The sequence below is a fragment of the Vanessa atalanta genome, chromosome 22, assembly GCF_905147765.1.
Source record: "Vanessa atalanta chromosome 22, ilVanAtal1.2, whole genome shotgun sequence".
In the NCBI taxonomy this organism is placed as follows: Eukaryota; Metazoa; Arthropoda; class Insecta; order Lepidoptera; family Nymphalidae; genus Vanessa; species Vanessa atalanta.
Window position 1 is genome coordinate 7,523,409 of NC_061892.1, and position 21,686 is coordinate 7,545,094.

A 21,686-nucleotide genomic window follows, 5' to 3' on the forward strand; every position below is an offset into this window, starting at 1 on the left:
ACATTAAATTAACATAGTAATTAAATAACCGCAGTGCTCTTAACTATACAATTACTAGGTAGTCTTGCATTACGCGTCCTCGAGTGAATTTATGTCTACGTGAATAATAATGTACGTGCTTTAGCGCCTAGTCATACCAGGCGCCTATGCACGTTTTAGTTTATAACAACAATAATACAAAGCTTTGTGCGCATACATAAATGTACCTACAACATCTAATACAAGGGTTTTATACTGGAAATTTATGAGACAATTGGAAAATAGAAACAAATAATATATCATATATTGTTTAAAATATAACGAAACACAGCACACATATTAATATAAAATTCACTTGGTGGTAGGGCTTTGTGCAAGCCCGTCTGGGTAGGTACCATCCACTCATCAGTCATTCTACCGCTAAACAACAGTAAACAGTATTGTTATGTTCCGGTTTGAAGGGTGAGAGAGCCAGTGTAAGTCACAAGAGACATAACATCTTAGTTCCCAAGGTTGGTAGCGCATTGGCGATGTAAAGAATGGTTTATATTTCTTACATACTTATTATACTTCTATAGGCGGTGGTCCCCTTACCATCAAGTGGCCCATATACTCGTCCACTGACCTATGCCTTAAAAAAGCGTAAACAATTTGACATGTATTGTTAGTATGACCCCAAATCGAGAATTAATTATATAAATCTCTACAATGCAAAAGTTGTACATACAGCGTATGTTCGTATTAACGCACGTACCTATGACACAGCATGCACTGTACAGCGTAAACAATATAGTTATTATTATAACGCACAGTCACCGTATTCTCTGCCCTTTGTATCCAGTCGGATCCCATCACCTTGATAGGAAAATATAACAATTTTAAAATCCATGTGAACATTTATTGTACGAATATTTATTGATTCTTTTGTTTCAGAATTAAACGCAACCAAAACAACGGAGAACACCGACAAACATGAGGATGTCCTCTATCAGAAAGACGTATCTTTCTCAGCAGAACTAGAAATAGCCCCGTCCAATAGACTTAGTAAATCTAATGTAAGCGAAAAACATAACGATATACAAAGACCCGCCACACTGCCAACCCTCTTAAGCAATGACATTGAACCTAATTATACGTTTACGGGCGAAAGATCCAAAGAAGTGGATGGCCTGAAGAGTCTCATCGAGGACGGAGTTAGTAACATAGATATTAATATCATAGCCGATGACAGAATCAATGACGCCTTGCTCGAAGCTGCTAAGATTAAAGTTACGACACTTGGACCTAGTTTAGAACAAAAAGTAAGTTTTTTATGACACATGTTTTACTTTTAATCTCCTGATTGATGAAAACTTGCAGTAGTGGTTTAATCATTTATTTAACACTTTATACATATCAACTACAATAATAAATAAATATACAATAATGAAAAAGCGGACTTAGCATAGAAAGCATGCTTATTCTTAGAAGGTCTCTCCTACAACAGCACACAAGAAGATAAAAAAAATATTGTAAAATAAATAAAAGCCTCGTGTAACAATCCAAATAAAAATGTAAGTAGCGATACTCAGATATATTCTCAGTTTTATAGTTTGTTTTTCATTGTACATAATATGTACTGATAATAATGTAACCGAGATTGTTATGATCCTGTGATTGAGTTCATAAAGCACTCTAATTCTCGTTTTAATGTCTAGTAAGTGAATACATTTTAGAACAAAACTTTAAAACCAAAAAAGTAAGGATATCATAACAACACAAATAAGTGTATGGAGCAACACCAGTAGAGGCTATGACTAATAAGAAAATACCGTTTCATAATTTTATGGATGAGATACGAAATGAACACTAATAGTCGTATATGTATCGTAATATCATATGCGTATTGATTTCGAACGTAAATATACAAAAAATACAGTAAATTAATTCTTATAGATATTTCCGGATAAATTATACAAAACTTAGTTGTTACTGTAGTATGTGAGCAGGAGTAGCATTAGCAGCCTGTAAATTTACCACTGCTGGGCTAAAGGCCTCCCCTCCTTTGAGGAGAAAGTTTGGAGTATATTCCACTACGCTGCTCCAATGCAGGTTGTCCACCAACCAATTACAATACACATGTGGCAGAATTTCGTTGAAATTAGACACATGCAGGTTTCCTCATGATGTTTTCCTTCACCGCCGAGCACGAGATGAATTATAAACACTAATTAAGCACATGTAAATTCAGTGGTGCTTGCCTGGGTTTAAACCCGAAATCATCGGTTAAGATGCACGCGTTCTAACCACTGGGCCATCTCGGCTCGCAGCAGAGCAGGAGTAATTCTACCAAATTTCGACATTGTAATAAATATTTCCGGTCACATTTCGTTAGATTTATTCCGATCCAATCGATGGAACCAGAGTAACTAAGCATACGATTCAAATAAAAAATTACTTACGTTTGGTTCCACACCAACGAATAAATTTGAAAGCAATATCTCTGAAGTAATATATCTGATAAATATGATATGATAAGTGACGTCATAAATATGGTTCTGACTTGTTCATTATTCCTAACGTGATTCGTTCAATACAGCAGATTCTAAAATTATAGAAGATTACTATTTGAAGATTAACTAAGCACTATTGAATATTCTTGTGTCTATTTTTTTTATTTTAATGCATTTCTTGTTTGGCTGTGAATGAAAAAATCGTGAGGAAATTTGACAAATGTGTGTAGCAACAACACATATTCGAGCGATTTTAACAATGCTCATTCCAATTCAATTTGTATAAGAATATTAAAAAGCAGTTTATTTGAATAATTTCGATTCAAATATCTTAAATAGAACAGGGAACGGAAGGGATTTATTTTCCGTGTTACTGACAAATCAAATAAATTTATATTATTTTCTGTACAAGGTGCCGGGAGGTACATCATCACCAGAAAGGACGACGGCCGTGGAGAGTTGCGACTGTGACACATGCAACGGCGCCCGATGCTCATGTCCGCTATCCACTAAATGCAAACCCAGTAAGTTTTAACGTATTTTTTTTTTACTTAAAAAAAGGAGGAGATTGTCAATACGTCAATAATTTTCTTCATATAATTATTAAATCACTTTAATTTTATTTATTACATGGTCTCGTAGAACTGTTTTAATCGTGAATCGAGTCTGATGATTATTTTTGAGTTGGATTCAGTAATGCTACACTGTAATCCTTTTTCTATTTTATTATTATGAGCTACTTAATTTAATAAGTATATTTATATTCTTAGCGATAGAGCTTTTAGAACTTTATTGGAGTACATGACATGTCTAGACGATAGCTTCACATATTTATATTATATTGTATATCGTACTGTTATGCGATGTTTGAAAAATCGGTTTTTAAAAAAAAAGAGAAATTATTTTCACTCACGAACTTTTATTTAATAACATTAATTACGGATATGGATAATTTTAAGTACGCGAGGAAATAAATCCTTAGGCAACCGCTCGAGTCAGAGGATAAAGACGAACTGAACTCTGGACTACAATTCGAAACTAGACTTATTGGCAAACCGCTGTACAAGCTAGTCAGAGTAGACCTGTCAGCAATAAGCCTAGCAGAGCCAGGGTATAACACCTCCCCCTTTAAGAGGAGACTTTGGGGTTGATGCAAAGTCTCTGCTAAATTTTAGTCCTAAGTGGAGCGATAGGGCAAGTCATTTCTATTTCAGAGTCTTGTCCGTCTGCTATGTTTATTGTTTTGGGAGCAGGTGAAGGTGATGATCTTTTGGGGTTGAATTTAATTTGAAAAGGTAGGTTGCTGCCAGATTTATTTATTTTCTTATATGTTAAATAACCTAAAAATAGAAGGATAAAAACTAATACTACGATTATAGAAACGGAGTAATGTGTCCCATATCTAATTATATGAGGGCTTAATGTCTTTTCCATAGAATTTAAATCATTTAAAAGAGTTTTAATTTTATTTTTATTTTCAGAATTAAAATCGTCTAAATCTATATTTTGTAAATGGATAGGAGACACACTACTTGCTATATTATTTAACTTATCTAAGTTACAGCAAGTGTCGTTGATTAAGCTAAAGTCAGGAATATGATTTACAGGTGAGGTAATATTTAAAACAATATATTTTGGTATTAGTGTAGTACTTTTACAATATCCGATACAATTCTTAGGGATGCTAATAATGCCTGTACCTAAAATATTTGTTTCATACAATTTAGAATTCAGACAGTCAATAGAAATTTTGTTAGGTTCCGATTGTATGAAGAGCCACTTATTGTTCGTCAACGATTTCCAAATGTCCAGTTTTCCCACTATGATTTTTGTTTCGCACTGTAATGGTTTTTCACTTATCACTTTTGCTAATAATTCACTTTCACAGGTAGGTTTCGCGTCAGTGGAATACACATTTTCGATGTCGCATATGAAGTTTCCTGGGCTTACTGATTTGCAAATTTCCAGAGTGTCGAATATACAGTAAAAGGATTTGTCTTTGGTCATTGCTATATATTTATTATTGGGTATGATTAAGCTAAATGAACTAGGTTCTTCCGGTCTATAAGGTGTAGGCATTGCAATACTATGGAATAATACGTATTCCCTGGTTTGGACCAGTGGCACTTGTAGAACAAAAACAATCTTATTATTAACATAGTAACAAACTAACTTAGATATATTTAAAATAAGATGGATAGAACTTATATCTAAAGCAACAGGCAATTCGAGGTCGTTTGGTAAACGTCTGTAGTTATCGGCGAGCTCTTTGTATAATTGACTTGGTGTGATTATTGCAGGATGCAGAATATTTTGACTACTAAATAAAATTGCGTTAGTTATATCTTCTAATTGGAATGATAAAGTAAGTATTGATGTTTCTAGGATGTCAAGTAGTTCGTTTATATTAGCAAGTATTTGTAATCCGTTAGTTATTTCAGAAATATTCTTGACACTAAGAGAGAGCTTGTCGATAGCTTCACCAAGATTGGCTTCATTATTTTTAATTTTATGCAAGGTATCATTATAATAAGTCAATATTGAAGTAGTAACTAAGATATTTTCTTTCATCAGTGAAGTCAACTGCTTTTCATTATTTTGCAAGGATATTATCGCCTCATCGTATTTCAAACCATCGTTTTCATCTAGATTACCAAAAATCTGTTTTAGGATTGTTCCTATACCTCCAATCCATGCATTACGTTTGATTCTATTATCTATTAGGTGCGAAATGGATGCAAACTCTCTACTCATGTCTTGAAAGCGCGTTGATAATGGTTGTAACAGACTTTTACATTCTGCATCAGCTTGAATAATATAAGTTTGAGAACACAAACGCCTTGTAGTTCCTAAAGCTGTTTCGATATTTTGTATGTGAGGGCCAAAATGTGAAATATCTACAGGTATTACAATTTTTAATTGGACATTATTAATTTTGAGTTTTCCTAAGTAGTCAAAGTAAAGACCCGAACTTGAAGTAATCGGCTGGATGAAATCTTGAAAAGATTGACCTCGAACCGAACTGCAAATAATAATCTTAATTAACAGTAAGCTAATATACGTAGGTTTATATAGGTATAGGTATATAATATATAAATATACTCTCTTTTACTTTATTTAAATTTTAAAACTTTATTATATTTTAATTTTACCCATTACAAGTTATTATTATACGAGTTTGTTCCGATTTCGGCAGGTTTCACTTGGTCGAAGTGATGCGTGACGTGACGTCGGTTAATAAGTAAAGTAAGTGTACTGTTACCATTAATTCTAATTATTTTGTAGGGCCCTTTCCAAAGGGGTGAGAGTGCTTTACGCATTCTTAAATGATTTTTGAGATATACGTAATCGCCTGCCTTGTATTTAATTGGGCGTGTGCGAGTGTCATAATAAGTCTTTGAGGAGTCTTTTGATTTCCTTATAAAATCTAAGGCTTTCTCTCGTGAATATTTTAATCGGTTCTGAAGCATGCGGACATAATCAGGGTATGTTGCTCCTGATGATTCTTCATAGATGGAATTTGGAATGATTGGCTTACTCCCGAACATCAATTCGTAGGGAGTGAAGTGGGTTGTTGTATGAACGGTTGTGTTATAAGTGAGCATAGCTGTATAAACATAACGAGGCCAATTTGACTGCTCTGCGTCAGTGAAAGATCTGAGATACTCCTTAAGAGTCGAATGGCTTCGCTCTAGAGCTCCTTGGGTTTGTGGATGATACGGGTAGGACCAAAGGTTCTTTATTTTGAGAAATTCGCAAGTCTTTTTGAAAAGGTCGGATGTAAAATTTGTTCCTTGATCTGTGAGGATTGTCTTAGGGATACCGAAGATAGATATGTAGTGAAGTAAACATTCACTCGTTTCCTCCGCTGTGGTACTACGGATTGGATATGCAGAAGAGAATTTCGTAAGGTCGTCCTGTATTGTTAGAATGTATTTTAATTTGGCTGGTCCTGCTTCAGGCAGTGGTCCAACGATATCAAGAGATATTCGTTGACAAGGTTCTGTTGACGTGCTAGTGATTTGCATCGGGGCACGATTTATCTGCCTGAGAGCCTTATTAGTCTGGCATTGCGGACACTTTTTAACAAAAGTTTCAATATCGCTACGCATGTTTTTCCAATAGAAGGTTTCCCGTATTCGGTTGTACATGCGACTGCTACCAAGATGTCCAGCGATAGGGATATCGTGGTTTTCCCTAAGAATTTTCGGAACTTCAGAGAGTGACGGGTATATTATTTTATTTTTATATATATGGATATTGATGTTCATATTATCGAATAAATACAGAAACATGTTATAAATTTTAATAAATTGATGAACTTCAAATGGGTTTTTAAATTCGGTTATTGCTATATCTGAAACAACATCGTTATCGAGATTGTTAACCAATTCGTTTCTGAGTGACTTAAGACTTTCATAAATGTCTTCGTAAGTGGATTTGTCGAAATGATGGACTTTAAAGAAGAGGAAGTAATACGTTTTGTCTTCGTGTGTAAAAGACAAGAATGAATTAAGAGTTCTTTCTTTACTTAGAATATCGGAGCTATCGGGTATGATGTCAAGAATATTTTGTACAAAGGGATTCGATTCGTCGAGGTCAATAGAAGTGGGTATAATAACGATTTTTTGTTTTGACTTTGTTATGTCTTCGTTATGTTCTTGAATGTCTGTGGTGAAAGTTTTATCTTTATTATTCATTACTCTTAGGAAAGTAGAATAATTATCATCAGGTAAGTCTAGAGGGGCATTTGCAGGTGACGTTGGAATAATGATTTGAGCATCAGTGGTTGGCGATTGTTCGGGAGCGGGCGAGAGTTCAGGCGGATTCGTCATTTCATTTTCAATTTCCTTCCTAAGGATATCAGGAATATTAGGAGGTAAGTTTATTTCAGGAGGTGGTACGATGTCCTCACTAGGATCAAGAAGATTCGGAAAAGGTGAGTTTATAGGTACTTCAGGTAACGGTAAGGTGTTTCTACCAAGGTCAAGAGGGTCAGATAAAGGTTGGTTTAATTCATCTGAATTAAATGATGGTGGTGATATTAGTAGGTCCATTAGATCCTTGTCTAATTCATGAGAGGGTTCTTCCTCTATATTAGGATTAGTTTTAGGGACATTTACAGGCTGGACTGGATTGACAGGGAATCGAGATAAAGCGTCAGCATTTGTGTTAATTTTCCCTTTCTTGTATTGAATTTTATATTCGAACTCCTCTAATTTCAGACGCCAACGGATTAGCCGTGATCCCGGATCTTTACAATTAAATAACCATTCTAGTGGTTTGTGGTCCGTCAGGACTGTGAAATTATGACCATATAGATATGGTCGGAATACTTTCGTTCCGAAAATGACGGCTAGACATTCCTTTTCAGTGACACTATAATTGCACTCAGCTTTATTTAGGGTGCGTGACGCGTATGCAATCGGGCGATCTTTTCCAATTGGTCCCTGTGATAATATTGCAGATATTGCGAAGTTGGAAGCGTCACATGTCAATAGAAAGGGTTGTGTGAAATCTGGGTATGCCAGAATTGGTGCAGAGACGAGTTTATTTTTCAGGGTATCGAAAGCAAGTTGTTGTTCATTGTGCCATTTAAATGGGGTATCTTTCTTTAATAGAGATGTTAGAGGTTTAGCCAGCTTGGCGAAATCTGGTATAAACCTTCTGTAATACGATGTCAAACCCAAAAAGGATTTGATATCTTTTGGAGATTGGGGAACTGGAAATTCGGTTACGGCTTTGGTTTTGTCTGGATTTGGTTGGACACCATCTTCACTGATAATATGCCCTAGATAGGCAACTTCCTTCCTTAGGAACTCACATTTTTCCGGTTGAAGTTTTAGATTAAAATCACGGATTCTATCGAAGACAGCTCTCAGATTTTCGATGTGAGAACTTAGGTCATGAGAGTAGATGACGATGTCGTCTAAATAGACGAAACATCGCGAACCTTGAAGGCCAGAAAGACAGTTGTTCATAAGTTTTTGAAAAGTAGATGGGGCGTTTTTAAGCCCAAAAGGCATTCTATTGAATTGGAAGTGGCCTTGGGGTACGGAGAAAGCTGTTTTAGGAGCATCTTCGGGAGCAATGAGAATTTGATGGAAGCCGGAAGTGAGATCCAATGTTGAGAAATATTTACTATGTCCTAACTGGTCAAGAATTTCGGTTATTTGTGGAATAGGGTAAGTTTCTCCAATAGTTATGTCATTCAATTTTCTATAGTCAATTACGATTCGCCATTTACGTTGGCCCTGAGGGTTTAACTTTTTGGGCACTATCCAAATTGGCGAACTCCAAGGTGATGATGAAGGCTCTATGATGTCTTGTTCAAGCATCTTATTAATTTGAGTTTCAACCTCTTTCTTGTGGCATTCTGGAAACCTGTACGATTTGGTGTGGACAGGGATATCACTACTCGTCTTAATTTGATGATTAAGGGCTGAAGTATAGGTTAGCTGATCGTTCGGCAAATAGAAAATATCGGAATATTGGGAACAGAGTTCTATAAGGGTATCTTTCTCTTCCTGATTTAGGTGATCCTTTCTGAGTGAATTAATTACCTCGTCAGTTCGGTTGACCACTTCTTGGGTGTTCGTATTGATTGGATACGCAGTAGAATGCAAAGGTTCGATATTGAGATTTAAATTTGTTTTGACATTTACAAAGGTTTCTGATATATTGGCGACAGTTAAATTAACGCGGTTATTTTCTTTTATTTTTACCATGCAATTAGATATGAGTAAATTATCAGAAATATGTTGATCCATAATGATACCTTCTTTAAGATCAGTTTTTTGAATCGAGCATTCGATAACAGCTTCTGTACGAGGTGGAATGACGAAGAAAGGTTCAGAAAAATGTAGTTTAAGATCTAACTTTCCTATTCTCAAAATATCATGTGTATAGTCTATTTTGCATCCAAAGGCGGTTAGGAAGTCGGTGCCTATGATGCCGTCATAAGGCAGATTGATGTTTTGGACTACATGGAATTTGAATGGTATGGATTTACTATCTTTCAATTTTAGTTTGAGTTGGAAATGACCTTCAGTCTGGGTAGATTCATCATTGGGGTCTATGCCTTTAAGTTTAATCGATTCTTTGACTAACTTCTGGGTATTTTGGATGCTGGATTTCTTTAATAAACATATAGCAGAACCTGAGTCGACCAACAATGAAAGGGGTATGTCTGATGCTTGTGTATCAAGTAACACGTGAGGTAGTAATCTTTTGGTAGTATCTATGTTCACTTCATAGATTTTTTTATGGATATTATCGTTAGACGAGGGAGGAATACTTGGATTGTTAACATCATGTAGGGTTGATTTGAATTTTTCCTGACCGTCAGTTTGGGGCTGGTTACCCTGTTGATTGGCCTTATTTGGTTTCTCAATTAGGACTCTTGTTTGGGGCTGATTACCCGAGTGGTCCTTAGGATTAGAGAACTGGACGCTTGTTTGGGGCTGATTACCCGAGTGGTCCTTAGGATTAGAGAACTGGACGCTTGTTTGGGGCTGGATACCCGAGTGGTCCTTAGGATTTGAGGATAGGGCGCTTATTCGGGGCTGGTTACCCATGTGGTCCCTGAAATTTGAGGATAGGGCGCTTATTCGGGGCTGGTTACCCATGTGGTCCCTGGAATTAGAGGATAGGGCGCTTATTCGGGGCTGGTTACACATGTGGTCCCTGGAATTTGAGGATAGGGTGCTTATTCGGGGCTGGTTACCCAAGTGGTCCCTGGAGTTTGAAGATTTTATTGGTGTGTCGACTTTTGGACTTTGTCTCGGGCGACACCGTGACGAGACTTCTATTCGTTTAAATTATCGGCGGGCGAGTCTACTTCGTCATAGCCGATATTTTCCTCAGATTGTTCGAGGAAGTTTACACGAGGGGAAGGCCTGAAAGGGTTTGGATTAATCACTTGGTTTTGTTGAACCCTGAAACGATTGTTATTATATTCGCGTTTCTTACACACAGAGATATCGTGTCCAGCGGTTTTGCAGTAACGGCAAAATACATTGCTAGGACCTTGTGGCGAAGGGCTTGGTCTCTGAGGAGAAGAGTACGTATTAAAATTTTGTTTAGAAGGACCGGCTTTGAATTTATTGTTATTATTATTGGGTCTTTGGTCCACCTGTGGGCGTCTGTACAGCGTCTGCTGTATGCGTTCTTCGGAAATAGCGAAATTGATCGCTTCATTTAGTGATTTAGGAGATTTACATCTTACAATGTTCGAGATTCGGGGATGAAGTCCCATGACAAAGTGATGGAGAGCGAGGTCTTCCATGGCTGCAGTACGACCAGCTAGTTCTTTGGATTTAGTGTTGGATAAAGATATTTCCGTCAATAATTGAGAGAGACATGTCTCTGTGCGTAACGCGTATTGACTCACACTATCTTGTGGGTTTTGTTTATTTTCTTGGAGATCGGTAAGAAGGTGCGAATAGTGTTTACGCTCACTAAATTGCGTTTTTAGGAACTCTTTCAGCTGATCCCAGGATGCAAATTCTTTTATAGAGCAGGCAACTTCTGCTTTACCATTTAACTGGCTGAGAATAAATTTAAACAAAATAGGCTTTTGAGTGTCGGATGCAAGAGCGAAAGCATTATCGCAGTTTACAAGAAATGAGTTAATAGTTTCCCTACTACCATCGTATGGTTTAATGAATTTGAACAAAATATTTAATTCGAGCTCAGCCATTGCGTGAGCTGCTGCAGTTCTCCTGGTAACTCGAGGAGAAAGAGCAGGTGACTTCACTTCAGTATCACTTTCACCCTGATGTGGTTCAGGAATTTCAACAGTTAGTTTACTTTCCTCAGTTTTGGGAACTTTTGGCATAATTGTATTTACGAAACGAAATTAAAAGTTCCAGGTATGAATACCAAACATCAAATTGTTTTAGCGATAAATAAAAAATAGCTTAAATTTAGTCTAGACAATGACCAAAGACTCACAGTAAGAGTAGCGCGAAGGCGGCCGATAAGAAAGCGCCGGTGACCGGGAGCATTCCGCTGAGATAAGGCACGTTCTTGTGACTTGATCCAGACGCCTTTCTCCAGTTACCGATTCTCGGATAATTTCGAGTGACGAATATGGTTCTCGTTCGTATTACAGATGCAGGATATATGTACGCCGAATGTATGTATGTATGTATGTTTCAGATTTGGAGTTTACGTAGCCGAAGATTAGAAATTTTGGTTCACCCCACAATAGTTTTCTTTACAGGATATAGTAGATTGATGCCGGCAGTAACAGCTCAGTTATTGCAATGGTTTATTTCTCACTGAATAAGCAGACCTCTCACAGGATCTAGCAGGATTTCGTAACGAAACGTTAAGGATAACACCATAAGTATTATTTATTACACTTATGTTTATGCACTAACACAGGATATGGTTTAGAACACTTTGTCTTTGTTTTATTTTAATTTCGAGATACGGAACGAGTTCGCGGAGCGGTGCCTGGCAACTGGAAATTTCCGTATCCCACCGCTGCCACCAAAATTGTTATGCGATGTTTGAAAAATCGGTTTTTAAAAAAAAAGAGAAATTATTTTCACTCACGAACTTTTATTTAATAACATTAATTACGGATATGGATAATTTTAAGTACGCGAGGAAATAAATCCTTAGGCAACCGCTCGAGTCAGAGGATAAAGACGAACTGAACTCTGGACTACAATTCGAAACTAGACTTATTGGCAAACCGCTGTACAAGCTAGTCAGAGTAGACCTGTCAGCAATAAGCCTAGCAGAGCCAGGGTATAACAGTACGCACATATATTTTCTCTATATATATATATATATAATAATGGCTCTTCATATTGCCAGGCCAATCATAAAAACTCTGATATACAGGGGTTTCTTTTTACACACACAATTTATTGAACAAGAATTATACTAACTATATTAATTTTACTCATAGTTTATGCGTAGTTGTGGGTAACGACTTATAATATTATATTTTGACGGTATTCCAGTAAGAATGAAACAGGTTCTATGCATATTAACGCTATAAAGTAATAAGATTTGTACATAATCATTGATATAAATTAAAAATACATTATTTATTTCACAGTTTTCACTTGTTCTGTAATCTAATTTAAATTTGCAATTATAATTAATAAAGTGGTTTTTATTGGTTGAAAGCAATATTGGCAGAAATATTTAGAAGTAGTTTCGAAGTTCGACGTTTAGTGGTCAGATCAAAGGATTCCGGAAAGCAACATTTTACACGAAAAGTTAGTCTGCAACTACATATTGAAATCGGAGAAGCGATGTTTTTTTCTTTTAAAATGGTACAATTTTGTTTGTGTAATTTTAACATTAATTATTTTTAATTTTATAATTATTCATTAGAAAACCCCGAGACCAAATAAACCCACATTAAAAATAATAGCATTCGCATAGTAGTCGAAATTACCATGAATGAAAACTCAAGGAAATCATACATATAAGGATTTGCATGCTTCATAAATATAAAATATATAAATATTGGACAACATCACATACATTACTCTGATCCCAATGTAAGTAGCTAAAGCACTTCTGTTATGGATATCAGAAGTAACGACGGTACCACAAACATTTATTACCTATTAATTTATAGATTATTAAAATATGCTTTACACTACGTGTCTACGCGATCAACTGCATATAAGTTTTCGTAGTTCGTGAACCGCAAGTGCTACGTCGTAGCCATGTAGCGTTCGTAGCATAGTTGTCTCTTTCGTAGCCAATTAAAACTTTTCTTCGGCTATCGTGTTTTGTAAGAGCCACATATTGCGTAGTAGGTTTTGGGTTATATGTTTATAGAATATGTACCTTAATATAATGTCTTAAGACTTAGAATTCAAGGGTGGAAAACTATAGAGTAAAGACATCAAACTGGCACGTAACACTTTGTTTAATGATTTTAGCTTTCTGTGTCTTTAAGTAAATGGTTGTTTAGGAGACTTTAAATTAATTTCCAGTAATGTAATAAAGTTATGTATATGTATGTATTATTCAAAATTTTAAATATTATTTTTATTTTTGCATAGATTGAATATTATTCCAGATCCCATTCTAACTCTACATCAAATTTCATAACGATTTAATTCTGTGCTTTAGTCGTCATAAGGCTAAAAAATACACCGGCAGAGTTAATCGCATAATTATAAGTGTCTATAATAATTATGTTTGTCTTTTTTATTTTGGCAACTAATCTAAAATGTTCAGCGAAGAGTAAAACCTTTTTACTTTACAATTAATAATACTAAAAATAAGCCATTTTTGTCTTGCTTTGTAGTTTATGCTTTAGTTAACATATTTTCTAACTTCATTTGAAGTGAATTAATTGCCTTTCTTTTCTTCGTCTCGTATTAAATTAAGAGCATCCAGTACATCATTGACCTCGTTCGATTAAAAACTCACACCCTATGGGCCCTGTAGTTATGGAGCAAAGTGGTACTTTAGCGTACATAATACGGAAACAATATTCTGCAAAGTTAAAAATTGGTGAAGATATGAAATTGCTATATTGAATGTAGGTTAATATTAATTTGTTTTTAAGTTTTCTGATAACAATTACAGAGAATAAAAGCAATCAATGTAACTCAAATGAAGCCATTTCAAGTATATTCACGCCTTAACCCTATCAAAATTACAAAGGTAATTTTATTTTCACTGTGGCACAAAGAAAGCTAATCGAATTTTACGACGCCTTCAAACTCTTGGCTACCAATGTTTGAAATCCTATTAAGGGCTGACAACTATACAAATATTGCACACACTATCTCAATAATTTAATTTCGTTAACAATACCGTTAATTTCCCGTTGTGTGGGTTTTATTATTTCTAGTATTATATTGATCAACTTACACAATATTTGCCTAAGCAGAACTTTATTTACGATTCCTTAAAATATAATTTTATACAGTGGCTCACGTAATGATTTAAGAGCACCAATGAAAAACACATTTGAATAAAATATTATACTTGAATTGATTCAATTTTAATTATTGTTTTCATTTCTAGAATTGTTATTTTTGCTTTATAGATGATTTTTTGTAATCGGGATGATGGAACTACAGAGTTTCTTCTCGTCCTTCTTAATAAAATTTGTATGCCTATATACCTGTAATTGTTTGAAGAGATTTTATTTTATTAACTATCCATTATACTAGAAAAAGATGATCACAAAATATATATAATATCAAAGATGTTACTTAGAACCTTTTTTTTCACTATAAAAAATACCTCGTAATAAATCACATGTAAACGCAACGTTTCCGAACACTCTTATTTAAACATCAAAGTTTCTCTTATAGTAATTATCATAAAATGTTATGTCTATCACTAATTCAGAATATTTGAAATAAATTTGAATGTCCAAGTAAGGGAAGCGTTCGTATTGAATGAAGGCATTAGTGTAATCTTTCAGACCGTATTTTTTTTATGTTAACTTATCGCCATCGTAGTTTATCATGTTTTTAAAAATAGGTCTATCATAAATCTACTTGGTGGTAGGGCTTTGTGCAAGGCCGTCTGAGTAGGTACCACCCACCATCAGATATTCTATCGCCAAATAACAGTACTCTGTATTGTTGTGTTCCGGGTAGAAGGGTGAGTGAGCCAGTGTAATCACAGGCACAAGAGAGATAACATTTTAGTTCCCAAGGTTGGTGGCGCAAAGGTGATGTTAGGAATGGTTAATATTTCTTACAGCGCCTATGTCTATGGGCGGTGGTGACCACTTATCATCAGGTGGCCCATATGATCGTCCGAAAACCAATGCCATAAGAAAAACCGTAGGCGAACCGAGAAATGGGCAGCATGATTGTAAGTAGTCACAGTTGCTCATTGATATTGTTACTGTAAATAATATAACATCATTGATACCATCTTTTATTTCAATACGCTACTAGGCCAGGAACTATATTTTACATCAACTGTGCCTGTAGTTACACTGGCTCACTGGGTACTTGCCCAGACGGTATTGCACAAAGCTCTACCACCAAATAAAGTAAAAATAATAAATTCTTATATTACATAATCATATTACAATCTTATCAATAATAAATACAGTATGTAAACTTTTAAATATATATATATATATATATTTGTACGTCTATCGACTACCTGAATAAGACTTTACCTGAGATGATTTATTTTTTCTATTGAGGTAAATAGGTGGTTCCAAATTGTTATTATTATGTTCTTTGACATACCGTTTTACGGGGAATCAACGAAAGCAATTTTTGTTACTGCCACAAATGTATTCATTACTTTTCATAGATTTTGGTCTCAATAACTTGATAACCGATTTGGATTTTTTTCGCAGTCGTCAGTTTTCATACTAGTAAGTTTTGTTTACCAAAAAAATATTTAAAAAAAATCCATACTCAGAAATGGTGGGGAACTTCAACATTTTATTTATAATTATATTTTGAACATTTTTTCCAATTATCAGCTTATTGTAAGTTTATGTGTCTTCACTCTAATTTTCTGGTCTAATTTAACCGGATTATAAATACATAACTAAGATATATTAAGAGTTGAATGTTTTGTTTATAATGTCCCGATTTCGATCACGCCGGTCAAAATCAAAGGAGAGCAGCCTCTTAACATATTATCCACTCTCTGTTTCCTCACTCTCATAATCCGATGGGACGGCAAATCCGACCGGAAAGAGTTCAGGCGCAGGTCCAACGGCTTAACGCTATTTACCAGGCACGGGAGTGTACACACTTGCAACTTCCAAGCTCCAGGCTGATACTGAAAATTTGATATAAAACTCCGATAACTTTTCATCGGCCAGATTTCCTCCAGGACCTCAGGATATGCAGCCTTATATCTAGTCACTAGACCAAAGGCAGTCAACTTCTGCTTTGTTATATAAGCATTTGACAGTCATGCAAATTTGTCCCCCACAAACAGCTTACAATGAAAATATGTATATCATTTCAAATCAAACTGGTCTCTTTTGATACCCGCGCCATAATCCATAACATTGCGGTCGTACGTCGGAAGTAACCGCGGAAGCACTATTAATAGCACGTCTTCCGGTATTTCATAGATTATTACATAATGTAAGTGAAAGTGATGTATTACCTACAAATATATACTCTGAATACATATATAAATGTATATAACATATAGTTTGTTATTGGTAATGTTGAAATATACTCAAATACTAAGTATTTGAGTACACGGAATAGTCTGGAATACTGAAATAATTATTATACTATTAAATTAATTTTAATTTAATAGCAGTTGGGTTTTGTGGTTACAAATATGTTTCAAATAAAATTATAAGTGGAAAATTTTGTACTATAACAAAATAATGAATGTTTGATAAGTTCTGAATATATTGATTATCCAGGCAACATAATATGTTATTTATATTATTTACAAAGGAAATAGTTAACTGAAAAATGTTAATAAGGAAATAAGTCTTAATAATCAGTTCTTATGATCTAGTTTTTAATATAAAATTTTTTCATACGGTCTTTTGCTGTTAAACTCATGTTATTGTTTTTTTTTTTTTAACAAATTCAATACAAATGAACTACATAAAAAGTGTCCATACCTGACTTATTAGACGTGACTCTGGATTATCTCCTATAAAAGTTTCCCTCCCTGAGGGGACGTTCCGAGGGAGGATTTTCGATTACCGTCCCGGTATTGAAGAATGCAGGGTCCTTGAATTATATTAAGTGATATCGAGGGGTCGTGATCTATGCTATTGAACAGGGGTGGCACAAACACGTACAAAACTTTTAATGTGACGTCCCATTTTTATACTACTAGCATCATCTGGCAGGCATCGTTAGCAGTGTATATACTAACATTCAATATCAAAATCAAAACATTCTGGATTCAAGTAGGGTCATAGAAGTACTTTTGAATTGTCATATTACAATATTGCATTAAACGTAAAGATTACACTGGTTCGGAAAATAGATTCCATCGAGAAAAACCGGCAAAAAAACTCAGTACTTTCTCTTTTCCACAATTTTAATTACAATTAGATTTTTATATATCCTGCCTAGAAATCCACAAATACTAAGTCCGCGCTTTGTATCTTGAATATAATATTGTATTGAGTAATATGCATTATTTTTGTATTTTTTCTTTTGACATTAGCTTGACATAGTTTTTTTGGGCCAAGTTAAAAATAACCGTGGAATCTTATTACAGAATCGAATACAGTGATCAAGGAAGTATGTATTAACTTTGTGAAGTCGGAAACTAGTAGATATTAGTTTACCTTTCCTCCTCATATCTATACAATTACTCCACCGTTTCTTTCGAAACGATCTATATTATTGTGAATATATTTTGAAGCAACTGTAAGTACCCACTCTATTAAAAATATACCGAAGGGAGACTCGAGCTCCAAGCTTATAAATAGACCTTTTTGCAGTATAAAAACAGTCTCAGTAACCGCAGCGTTACACCAAAGCAAAATGTCGTAAGATATAATACTATAAGGCATTCATGGCGATCGCTTAATATTTACAGTGACATCTATGTCATGTATGGACTTTTACTGCAAAGGTTAATATCATCGAGCTACAGAAAAGGAAAATATATAACTTCTCTGTGATAAATTATACCTACGTACCTAATAGATCAACAGTCTTAAAGTCTATATATCTCAAACAGATATACCAATATCCATTTTGCAACTACTTATACTCACATAGATAAATATATATATTTATATCGGTAGGTGGACGAGCAAATGGGCCACTTGATGGTAAGTCACCACCGCCCATAGACAATGGCGTTGTAAGAAATATTAACCATTCCTTACATCACCAATGCGCCACCAACCTTGGGAACTAAGATGTTTCGTCCCTTGTGCCTGTAGTTACAAATATAAATAAATATTTTTAAATCACAATTGTACATTTATTTTGCATGACGATTCGATAAAGTATCACGTATCCTCCGACATCTTTCTCGGTCTACCTCCACTAATAACAGTTTTAGATGACTACATTTTAGAAATAACGCCGTAACGGTGGTTCGGGAAATATTTTCTTCTGAAAAGCTATAAGTTTATAATCTTAAATCTTTATCAAGAGTCATTGGTTTTATAAGACAAGCATATGACTACAGTGATTACAGATTTAGCTTACTAAAACCGACCTAAATTAAATATATTTAGATTTTTATATTTTGTTTAAAGCGTGTCTTGTCTTCCTTCGTAGGCGTGGATTCAAATATTATAAACAATTTATCCAGAAAAATATTCAGCAATGTATTTCATGTGCAATAATTTTCTTTAAAATACCGTCACCGATCATTGCCCGCAGCTTCGCCACAGGAAATAATTTCCTACGAGTGTATTTATACATGTAATTATAGTGTTTTGCCCGAACCAGTTTAAACTAGTTTCTTCCGGTTTCAACATTATTACATGTTTAGAAAAGCCGAGATGGAACAGTCGTACATTACGATTGGCAGAAAATCGTGAGTTCATTGACTGCAAGGGAAAATTTACGAGCATTTACGTACTAAACTTTTCACTAGTTATATATCTCTCTCTCTCAGCCGAAGGAAGCTCCACTGCTGGACATAGGCCTCCCTCAAAGATCGCCACAACGACCGGTCTTGTCCAGCCCGCAACCAGCGGCTTCCCGCGACCTTAACCAGTTCGTTGAACCACCTTGTGGGAGGCCTATGCACGCTGCGTCTTCCGGTCCATGAACTGAACGGTTCACTAGTTATACATAATTGAATATAAAATAACAATTGTTATTAATTAATTAATTATTTCAATTAAAGTATTTTTTAACGTTAAATAAAAACATAGGTACAATATAAATATTTAATTTATAAACTAATTTGTTATAGAAAAAGGTTTAATTTTTAAATCAGCCAAGAATAATTTTCAACATTTACACTAAACGAGATAAAACAAATTGCTAATTTAAAACTAATTAAAACGAAAACATAATGAAATGTAAAAAAAAAATCTAATTGGAATTTAATTAAAACTGCTGTTGACACAACCCTGAGCGTAGAGGCTTTGCTATTCTAAAAACTCGATGAAAAATTCTATGCGAACAATAAAATAGTTATCCAGTACTCTTCAATTAAAGCTCTATATTCTATGAATATGATATCTTCAACGTATTTATCTTCTGTTTAGTAACTATTCTAGCGATCCCCTATACTTCATTATTAATTATCCATAGTATAATTATTATCAATGTGTATATGTTTTTACGACAGAAGTTTTGTATCTGCAATTTTTGGGTACATAATAAACTATCATGCCAATTTTATTTAGGGTCGGCGCAGCATGTCTTCTTCTTCCATACTCCTCTGTCTGACGTCATCTCACAAGTAACATTCTTTCTAGCCATATCGTCTTTCACACAATCCATCCATCGTGTCTTTGGTCGTCCCCTACCTCTATATCCATCCACATCCAAAACTTACTGGTCAGTTAAAGCTCAGTGGATACTATAATAAGTACCTCCACGTCAAAATACAACTATGTATTAAAATATTCATTTAAATCGATTTAACAGTGTCAAAGTCTATTAATATCAAACATATTAGTAAACGGATTATTTTTTAAGGAATTTTCTATTCACCCCTCCCATTAATCTTAAGCCTTGTGCTGGGATTCGGGATGACAATAAATGAACCGACTTTTTACATCGCTGGGCCGTAAACCATTCCTCTATTTCACCTTTCATCCAACCAACAACCATTTTACATTTACTATTATATATTTAATATATAGTATAAAATAAATTCGCTTCCTGTTTTTATCTGTATCTCCGAAAACTTTTTCTAAACCACTTATCATATGTTGATTCGGTTTTAATAATATAAATAGTGATAAACAAAAAAGGTTTGTTTTCATTTGTAAGTATTTTGGACAAAATGGCCGAACTACAACGGTGTTTAGTCAAAAAAACTTTTTTAGGCTTACATGGCTAACTCTTAAACTAAGACATACATCAAAACAATGTACTGAGAGATTGTAGTTCTTAAAACAGTCGACAGAAAAATGCGATAGCATGTTTTTACCTTCTATGGTAAACATACGTGTTACGTATGTTTTACATTTTTTATCAATTACAAATTTGTTTCAAAACTATAGTACAAATTCATTATTATTCCTAATTCAAATAAATATATAAATTACTTTAGGCATTGAATACAGATTAACATTGGGTTTTATTTATAACATTCGAACGAATACTTTAGTAAATCCGGCCCTTTCTAAAATATGTGCAACGAAAAAAAAAATGATAACTGTAAATATAATAAATAAAAATTAACCTTATAAAATAAATATATGACTTGGTGGTAGGGCTTTGTGCAAGTCCGTCTGGGTAGGTACCACCCAAAATAACAGTACACTGTATTGTTGTGTTCCGGTTAGAAGGGTAAGCGAGCTAGTGTAATCACAGGCACAAGGGACATAACATCTTAGTTCCCAAGGTTGGTGGCGCATAGGTGATGTAAGGAATGGTTAATATTTCTTACAGTGCCTTTCTCTATGGGCGGTGGTGACCACTTACCATCAGGTGGCCCATATGCTCGTCCGCCAACCAACGCCATCAAAAAAAAATATATATACCTCAAGCTAAGCTCACTTCCCATTTTCTTTATTATATAAATTGTACACGTGCACTTGGAATTCGTACCTTTTATATAACGATTTGTGTAACAAGGATTTCTATGACCAGGAAAACAGAAGCAAAAAGAGCAAATTTAAAAGGTATAAAAGGTTTTTAACAGCGAATAGTTATATCTATAGGTATTTAACATAAATTATCGCCCGCCTTAATATGCAAATAGGGAATTTATATGTAAATTAAGATACTATGTACATATGAAGAATTAACGTGTATATATTTATTATATATATAAAGTTAAACATTCGAAAGATCATCTGTCTGTATATAGTTTATTCTACCACCAAAGAGTTGTACATAGTATTGTTGTTTCAGTTTGAAAGGTGAATGACCTAGTGTAACTACAGGCACTCGGGATATAACATCTTCGTTACCAAATTTGGTTATGTATTGGTGATCTAAGGGATTTTCGCAACAGTATATATAGGCGGTAATGACCACTTGAAATAAGACATCCTATTTGAAAGCTCCTCACCTAATTCATAAAAGTATATCCATTATCCCTGAAAATTAAAAACGAAATTACTTAATAAAACTCATGTAACAAAAAAATTTACATTAC

General features: G+C 34.6%; 1 protein-coding gene across 1 annotated transcript in view; it reads left to right on the plus strand.

The window, feature by feature from the left end:
* LOC125072835 (pikachurin-like) overlaps positions 1 to 21,686 on the plus strand; it is a 194,201-nt gene that overhangs the window by 128,465 nt on the left and 44,050 nt on the right. Inside the window, exons 4-5 of the mRNA XM_047683552.1 lie at positions 913 to 1,280; positions 2,884 to 2,995. Coding sequence (XP_047539508.1) covers positions 913 to 1,280; positions 2,884 to 2,995 — 480 coding nt within the window. The remainder of the gene's footprint in view (positions 1 to 912; positions 1,281 to 2,883; positions 2,996 to 21,686) is intronic.